This window comes from Syzygium oleosum, unplaced genomic scaffold (genome assembly GCF_021117445.2).
Source record: "Syzygium oleosum isolate NSW1041296 unplaced genomic scaffold, Sole_v2.1 Sole_v2.04, whole genome shotgun sequence".
Taxonomy (NCBI): Eukaryota; Viridiplantae; Streptophyta; class Magnoliopsida; order Myrtales; family Myrtaceae; genus Syzygium; species Syzygium oleosum.
In genome coordinates, this window is record NW_026607488.1 from 5,151,375 (window position 1) to 5,160,607 (window position 9,233).

Below are 9,233 nucleotides of genomic sequence, written 5' to 3' on the forward strand. Positions count from 1 at the left end.
ATGGCAGTCTCTCCTTTCGCTTTGCATGTGAATGCGTCCGCCAACAGGCACTCTGTTTCTCCTACCTTTGATCACCTTACAAAGTCCATTTCTCCAGCCCTAAAGGTACGCTACACGAAATCCAAATCCCGGAAAAGAAATGAGCATGTGTTTTTCGTCAATTCAAATAATCACCGGTTTGATTTGGATCTGGAATAATTGCATGGGCAGCCTATTTGGAAGGAGTTGCAGCAACAACTGCCGTTGAAGAAGATAGATGTATCCAACGCAGTGAAGAAAGCTTCAGGGATGGTGTTGGATGTCTTAGTGGATGGCTTATACCGGTTTGTGGATCAACCTTATCCACCCTCTCAGGTACTTAGAAACGAGGTTCTCTCTTAACTCATTTGCTCCATCTAAAAGTTTCCAGTTTCGGGATCGGCGTGTGGACGAGTTGACACACACTCCAGAAAATTTCATAGTAAATTTCATAGTTATTTCATCGACAAAATTTCTGATGCGCGAAGATAAGCTAAAAATGAACAGTTTTTTTTTGTCCATTCTTGGTGCGGTTGATAAAACCGCTATGTAACGCAGCAAGCAATAGGTAAACACGAGTTCATCGATCAACAAACACGCACCCAGGCGCACATAATCACATCTAAACCTGTCAAAATGGGTCATAAACCCATTTCTTAATCCATATTTGATGGGTTGGGTTATTATGTGGGTTAATTATATTTAATAAATGGGTTTAGAATAGCGAAACTCAAAATAATATGGGTGTTAAATGGATTCACAACTTACTTAGACCCAACCAACTTCTATAACTCTCTTCACTCTCTCTCACCCTCATTTGATCTCGCGCTCGTTCACTCCGTGTTCTCACCTTAATCTTGGTATGAATTTTTCTAGATTTGGTTAAATATAGATAAGTTTTAGCAATATGGGTCAAGTCATGTATGAGTTGGGTATGGGTTGAATCGGGTATGGGTCACTAGATTTATATTGCAAGAAAATGGGACAAAACATATTAAATTGGTTAATTTGGGTGGGACCATTTTTTACCTAACCTGGTCCACCCATTTGACGGGTCTATGCACACCCACAACAAATAGAGAGAAATCTCTTTTTAATATTTTGTAAAATATGACAAAAGCTGTCTGATCTATGGAAAAGATCAAATGAATACCCTGCTAACTCCAGGTGGCGCTGGAAAACCCAAAAACAACCTTAAGCACTGTAGAATTCGGAAATTAAACCAAATCCTAAAATAACGCGAAAAAATTGACATAACAATACAAAAGTGGCCCAAAACACGCCTAAACAATGGATTTTGAGCTCCAAAACAGTTGCCAACAGGGATTCCAATTTGACTACATCACAATGCTCGGGAATGAACTTTCCATATTGGTATTATGGGCCCTGTAACTCTTTTTGGTTCAAAAGTTATGGCCATTTTCTTGTGCCCCGCAAATTATAGTCCTGAGCCCACCTATTGGATTTATGTCTGTCCAAAGGCTTAGAAAGTTATTAGTAGCCACGTCCGCGTTACTATCGAAGAGAGGAAAAAAATATAGTAGATAATTAATTCGATATCCGGTAGTAATAGGCCACCCTAAGGATACTACTCTTTCAAACATTCACGAACCTTAGATAGAAAAATGGCTAAGAACGGGTTCTCAATAGGCAACTCTATTCAATTCAAAGTTCTATCATCCGATGAAATCATAAATGGAATTTATAACCATATATATCTAACTGAAATCCTAGTTGGTATCTTCCAAATTAGTGATGGTGAAATCCTAACTAGAAACATATAAATATGAAATGACGGTAATATTTAATCTGAATATCTTATATATTGACTATATCAAGAAGGAATGTACCATAATCTAATATAATTGTAACTCTAGAAGTAATCAATTGCGCTGTAGCTCTGCGGAAAACTTGATGGTGTCTTAATTATCCCGCGCCATTGTCGCTGCGCACTGAATCAACATTCTAGCACTACATATGAAAACTATAAGGATGCGCAAGGAAGTACTATATTCTTTTGTGTATGTCTGATTTTTCTGAAATAATGACTTGAGCAGAAGAACTTTGCACCGGTTCAAGAAATTGGAGAGGCAGTTGAAGTTGCTTGCTTGGAAGGGGAATTACCAGCTGATTTCCCTGAAGGAGTATTTGTTAGAAATGGTACATATCCATTCTGAATTTATGTGAAATTTAAGTTTCCCATGTATAAGACTTCAAAACTTAGGTATGCACATATGATGCATATTGTGTGTCAATTTAAGCTTTTTACGAGTAGGATAGCAGCCGTAATAATGTAGATCGGATATAGATCTTGGCAAACGATATTCATTTTGCAGTAGATATACTTACGAAGGTACAGAAGTGTCATGCAATATGCGAGTTGTGCACATGATGTCATATATCCTAGATCATGCTTATATATCTTTTGGATAGAAAAATTTGAAGTCTTATGTCATATTTCAGTTATTAAAGCGGTTCATCAAATTCTTTCAGGTCCAAATCCTCAATTTGGATGTCTACAAACCACAGTGTCACCGTTAGGAATAACGAATGAAACTTGGGTAGAAGGAGAAGGAATGCTTCATGCATTGTTGTTTAAGAAGACTGGTGATTCAGATTGGAGCATCTCTTACAAGAACAGGTACGTCGAGTCCGAGACATTCAAGCTTGAAAAGCAAAGAAATAAACCCGCCTTCATCCCTGCCATTGAAGGAGATCCTTTAGCTATCTCAGCTGCACTTTCTCTGAATCAGGTAAATTGCGAGATGCCTTTTGATATGGAAGTTTGTCTATTTAATTAGTCTATCATTTTGATCAATCCGCAATTGCTTGAAATTCAGATGCCCTTTAGGGTTCTACGGAAGAGTTTTTCTTGTTACATTTGAATAGTCCATGAGGACTTATAAATCATTTGACTCACTTCTACGTTGCAGAAGACCGTGGTGCGACCACGTCACACAGTGCACAACGAAAATAATATAACACTAGGAAATTCTTTTCCCCCTCTTTGTGTGATCAAATGAACACAAACACTAAAGTAGTATAATCGACTAGACAATGCAAAACTGGGACACACAAGATTGAACGTGGAAAACCCCAACTGAGATATAGTCCCGCAGCAAGCTCACTGAAAAACTGCACCACTATGTAAAACAGGATTACCGCACTTCTTCTCTAGTATCACCAGAGGCTACACAATATCACCAAAACAATAATCTCGATTTACAGCAATAGATGCTCTGCACTCTAAGTAGAATACAATAATACAGAGAAAATTGTGGTCAGATCTCATCGAGCCAGGATGCTGAAAATACACTAAGGGAGGAGACTTGTCAACGACTGACACCATCAACTCATAGCACACACCGACATGAACAACACACTAGAATTTCACGAGAATGAAAATAAGTTCGTCATACGAATTTCGGATCTCTCTCGCGATTCTGTCTCACCTCACACTCGGTTTTTCCCTCAACAGCTTTGCTCACAGCACACACCTCCGAATGGGCCACTGTAGAGGCCATGCTGAAGCAAATTCACCTGCCACCAGCATGCTTCAACATGAAGCATCTTTGACTGCCTGAAGTTTAACCGCCTGACTCTTTTTGTATTGAGAATTTTTTACACTTGTGTCCCACTCCAAGTGAGGTTAGACTTACCAACAACTTTAAGCATGGTTGTGATATAAGATAGTTTTCCATGAAATGTGAAATGAAATACTATTAGCCCCAGAGCTCGAGAAGTTCTCTCTTATCGTTTTTCATGAATTAATCAGATAAAATGGGTAAAGCTGATTTAGACAAAATTTTGTAAAGATCCTTTTGTTAAGGGAACTGAAGTGTTTAAAGACCTGAAAATTAAGACTCGGTGCTTCAACAGATTAGACTCGACACTGGTAACAAGTTCTTGTGCAACACAAGCGTGTTTGAGCACTCGGGGAAGCTCTATGCAATATCGGAGAATTACTTGCCTCACGAGGTCGATTCACAAACCCTAGAAACATTCGGTGTTTGGGACTTCAATGGAGATTGGGGTCGACCTTGCACTAGCCATCCAAAGGTTCTTTATTATTCTAATATCTTACCTTAATTTGTTATTAAATCGTTCATGTTTAGAGCACTGATGGATCTTTTTGAGGTTTGTTTGCAAAAAAAAAAAATTATATTTATTAAACAGAAAGCTCCGGGGAGTGGCGAACTTGTAATAATGGGCATTGATGTCAAAAAACCTTTCCTTGTGGTAGGAGTGGTATCTGGTAATATTCTTTCTCTTCTTAGTCCCATGGAAGTGGTAAAATAATTGGTATTACGAGTCTGTTTGAAGAAGTTTCGTATGATTCGAATGACATTTTAATTAGCATTAACGACAACATTTTATGCAAATTTACTACCCAAGTGGTTGATGATTGGAAAACCAAAATTTCAAAAGGATTTTTTCATTTCTCTAGGGTCGTAGGTAGAATTCTACTATTATGAGCCCAAAGTAGAAATTTTTTTCATGTCGGTAAATTGTAATAAGTGTTGGTTATTATAAAAAGCCGTTGATGATAAAAGAATAGACCGATGACTTTTACGATTTGTAAAAATTACCGAAACCAACTTTTGTATTGATTTACCAACTTTTATTTTTTAACTCACTAACTCTTTGAATGTGCTAGCTCTTAAATGAAATTACTAACCTAAATTAGAGAAACTTACCAACTTTTGGCATATTAAATTACCAACTAATTTTGAATTATCTACTATTCAATAGAATTTAATTTTTAATATTTTCCTTGGCTAGTAAATCTTAAATTCACCAACTTTTTTAAGAGATTACCAGCCTAAGTTAGTGTGGCTCTCCAAATTTTCTCCCATTAAATTAACATTGGGTTAGTATCTCTTTTTAGAAACTTCTAACCTTAGTTAAAGGTTAATGAATTCATATAAGAGTTGGCCAATTTAGATCGTTGATAAGAAAAAGCAAACAAAAGTTGGTAAAAGACAAGAATAGTTAGTAAATAAAAAAAACAAATAAATGTAAGTAAGTAAGTAGCTCAAATGAAAGTTGATAATCTAAAACTAATGGGTAATTTAATCTAGAAAAAGTTAGTAAGTCACTCAAATAAAGGTTAGTATTTTTCTATAATAGTTGGTAAACTTAGATGTCGGCAAGAGTAGAGGTAAATGGCAAAAGATAACAGAATTTATTTCTAATTAGACAAAAGAGAAGTTAGCAATAAAAAAAAAACCCGAAAAAGAGTTGATGAAACTGAAATAAGAATTCGTAACATAAAATTAGTTGTTAACTTGATTGGAAAATAGTTGGTGATCACTCTAATTAGGGTTAGTAATCTCTAAAAAGAGTTTAGTAACTTTAACAGTTCGTAAGTACGTCTAATATCTAAAAAGAGTTGATAATTACAATACAGTCGGTTATTTGGTATAGCTATTTTTTATTGAAAATTAGTAGCTTCTAATTGTTCGTCATTTGACCTGTTTTCAGCTGATGGAAAGGAACTGCTTCATAAAGTGGATGTCCAATTACGCAAATGTGTCCTCAGCCATGAGATTGCGGTCTCACAAAGGTTTAAGCAATTTCGTTAACAACCTACATTGACACATAATAGGGAGAAATTTCGAACTACACAAATGCATGTCCAATAAAAACATGTTGAGAAAAATGGCATTGATTGAATATATGCGTAATTTTTCTCCATTTCTATTAAGTTGCAAACACTATTTTAGTAACTATTCATAGCTAACTAAGGTAGTTTAATTACCATTCTATTAAATTTGACCAGTTAGGGAAATTTCTACATCGCAATTGACAATGTGAAGGATCAAATGAAACTATTTTCTTCCTGTTTTCTTCCGCATAAGCCTTCCCAACAAATTTTTCTTTAGGGAATTTTTTACAAATGTGACCAAGAAAGGTTGGCTTTTTTCCCCCTTTTCCTGCAATCTATTTTTCTTCCCGTTATCAATATTATTGTAGTTTCCTGACGAGCATATTTGAGATCGAATCATGTTCTCCTCATTCAGGTACAATATCATAGTGGATCATCCCCTTTCATTGGACGTATCAAGACTCGCCAAGGGAGGCCAGTGAGTATACATCTCATTCAAAAATAATTTTCCCAAATGATTAATTGTTCTTAAAATAGTGTTGTTGTTATTTTCGCAAAATAGATTGTTGAAGTATGATAAAGAAGGAATGACGAGATTCGGAGTAATGCCACGATACGGCGATGCCAATTCTGTCCGGTGGTTCGAAGTAGAAACATGTTGCACACTTCACATCCTCAATACATTCGAGGATGGAGACGAGGTACTAATTGCCTTCACGTCATAATAGTAAAGAGTCCAATGTTAGCATTTTCTTTGAAATTACGAAAGACTGATGATCAAGTGTTATTTATCACTTTGACTTATGAGCACAACCCTTCATTTTCTCCATTTCTCACCAATTAGTTAAGAAAAACAGGTTGTGGTACGGGGTTGTAGGGCCATGACATCCATATTGCCAGGTCCAGATTGGGGTGAAAACAAGTTTGACTGGTACTCAAGAGGATTCAAATTACCTCCAAAAAAGAGGGAAAATGGCAATGAAGAAGAAGGTTTTCTTTTTCATTGTGTGTATGAGTGGAGATTGAACATGGAAACTGGAGAGGTCCAGGAGAGAAATCTCAGTGGCACTCACACCTCCATGGATTTTCCATTTAGCAATGGTAATTTCATAGGATTGAAGAACAAATTTGGCTTCACTCAAGTCGTCGATTCAGCGGCAAGTTCAAGCTGTGGTAATGAATAATGACGGATTTATCCAGTGAAATCGCTAGTGTTTGTTATTGATACCATGTACAATATGTATTATTCTAACTAATTTTCCATTCTTTTACATCTCAGGATTAGCTAAATATGGAGGTGTGGCCAAATTATACTTTGACGAACCACAGGTTTGAGTTATGTACCGTATGAATAGTTAGATCTCTCTAATTTCAATAAATCACTCTTCATCACTCTTCTTGTTGTTGAATCATTCTATATTCGTTTCTTAATAATCTTAGACGTCCGTTAGAATAAGCTAAGATGGGAATAATTTGTTTCATCAACCAGGCTGTACCAGAAAAGATAAGATCTACAAGATTACTGTATCAATGTATGTATGATGAGTTTTGTGGTGATTTTATGTTCATGCGAGGGTAATAGGACAATTCTATTTTTGGCTTTCCGGTTTATAAGAAACTCAATTGAGTGTTAATAACTCAAAGTTAGTTGGTAATTTAACTTTTAATCTAATAAAAGTTGGTGAGTCATTCTAATTTAAGATAAAAATTTTATATAAGAGTTAGTAAATTTGAAGCATTGGTATGTTTTACATATAAAGCTGGTAAGTTAGTATAGAAACGGTCATTCGCAAACTATCGCAGAAAGTTGGTAATTTTATAAAAATATTAGTAAATTATCAATAAATTACCTATAAAGAAATGACATCAATCATTTTCTTTATCAAGAAACTTTTACAATTACCAACACTTATTACAATTTAACCACGGAAAAAGAAATCCTTATTTTTCGACACAAAGTAATAGAATTCTGGGAGGATAATTCAGACCAACATTATTAGGAGCTACAAATCTATGTGATACTAGTCAAAATATGGGAAAATTGTTCAAAAAGTCATAAATCTATTTCACTTTTGTCAATTCAGTCCTAAGCTTTTTAATTCTGTCAATTGAGTCATGTACATTTTCACGTTTTGCCAATTAAGTCTATCCAGCCAATTTTGGTCGGAAATCACTAACATGGACACTGGTCATCTTACGTGGCACGACCGACGCTGATGTGAACAATATTTAATAATATTTTAATATTTTTTCTTTTTCTTTTCTTCTATTTTCCTTTTTTTCTTTTTTTCCTTTTCTCTTCTTTTCTTTTTTTTTCTTTTTCCCTTTTTCCCTCCGCCAGCCATCGCTAGGCCTCGTCGATGGTCAACGCTGGCCTCAGGCAAGGGCCGCCCTCGTCAGACTCGGGTGAGAGATGCTTGGGCCTAGGCTAGCAAGGGCCACTATCATTGGACCGAGCGAGTGAAGCCCTTGCCTGGGCGAGGGTCACCCTCGCCTAGCTTAGTGAGGGTGAGGGTTTCCCTCGCCAGCCCAACCAAGGGCGACCCTCGCCCGATCTAGCAAGGGCGGACCTCGCCTGAGGCGGTTGCCAACCATTGACGAGGCCCAGCGATAGCCAACAGAGGGAAAAAGGGAAAAAGAAAAAAAGAAAGAACAGAAAAGGAAAAAGTAAAGAAGGAAAGGAGAAGAAAAGAAAAGAAAAATATTAATAAAAAACAGAAAATTTGTTAAAATATTATTTAAATTTTTCTACGTCAACGCCAGTCATGCCACGTAGAATGTCCGACATCTACGCCAGCAATTTCCTATCAAAATTGGCCAGATGAACTCATTTGGCAAAATGTAAAAAGATTTAGGACTCAATTGGCATAATTAAAAGGTTTAGAATTGAATTAGCAATAGTGCAATAGGTTTAAGATTTTTTGAAGAATTTTTCCATTGGAAAACAAAGTTATGGTAAAAGTTTGGCATGTCTTTTATTAGACACTACCTAAATGGAAAATGCCCCTTTTGACTAAGGTCATCCTTCACGGGTCAATACCATCTTGACCCAACATTAAGTTTTCTCTCAAGCAAGTGTATTGTAAAAGTAATAAAACACCTATTTCCACCTCTAGCCAAAATACCCTGTAAGCATAATTCGTTTTGTTTCTAATGGATACAGTCTATTGATATTGGACCAGGAGGGAGAGTATGAGCAGGCAGTCAAGGTTGAATATCACGAGTTTGGGGAGAGCAACTTTTGTAGCGGAAGTGTGTTCGTCGCTAAAAATGGTAGTGCGGAAGGAGAAGATGAAGATTATGGCTGGATTGCAACTTTTGTTCACAATGAAGTGTCTGATGAGACTCAAGTAAGTTCTTATCCACCTAAATACTCAACCTATTGCACTTCCTCTTGGCTCGTCCCTAAAAGCATTTAGATCTATATCGCAAGTGATCGTGAGTTTCAAAGAGGAGGCGAAACACCACCACATCATGTCTGGTCATGTTGACATTTTTTTTGTTTCTTTTTTCCTTTTCTTCTTCTTCGTTTTACTCTGGCCATGACCAGACCAGCATCAACTCAGCCTTGCCATCAACTCAACCCCGTCACTCACGTTGCACCACT

At 36.5% G+C, this 9,233-nt stretch overlaps 1 protein-coding gene across 1 annotated transcript; it reads left to right on the forward strand.

The window, feature by feature from the left end:
• LOC115674472 (carotenoid 9,10(9',10')-cleavage dioxygenase 1-like) lies at positions 1–6,961 on the forward strand. The gene is made up of 11 exons (XM_030596861.2): positions 1–105; positions 211–354; positions 2,076–2,178; positions 2,512–2,771; positions 3,898–4,077; positions 4,195–4,273; positions 5,503–5,584; positions 6,042–6,104; positions 6,189–6,327; positions 6,484–6,799; positions 6,906–6,961. Exons 1-11 carry the CDS (start codon positions 1–3, stop codon positions 6,959–6,961), a joined length of 1,527 nt encoding a protein of 508 aa, XP_030452721.2.
• The last annotated feature ends 2,272 nt before the right edge of the window (positions 6,962–9,233 follow it).

What these genes read in the sequence shown, in the direction of transcription:
- LOC115674472 (XM_030596861.2), top strand. Translation starts at nt 1, where the DNA reads ATGGCAGTCTCTCCTTTCGCTTTGCATGTGAATGCGTCCGCCAACAGG. An exon ending in CCATTTCTCCAGCCCTAAAG is followed by an intron (nt 106 to 210) that starts GTACGCTACACG and finishes TTGCATGGGCAG; the next exon opens with CCTATTTGGAAGGAGTTGCA. An exon ending in AGCGGCAAGTTCAAGCTGTG is followed by an intron (nt 6,800 to 6,905) that starts GTAATGAATAAT and finishes TTTACATCTCAG; the next exon opens with GATTAGCTAAATATGGAGGT.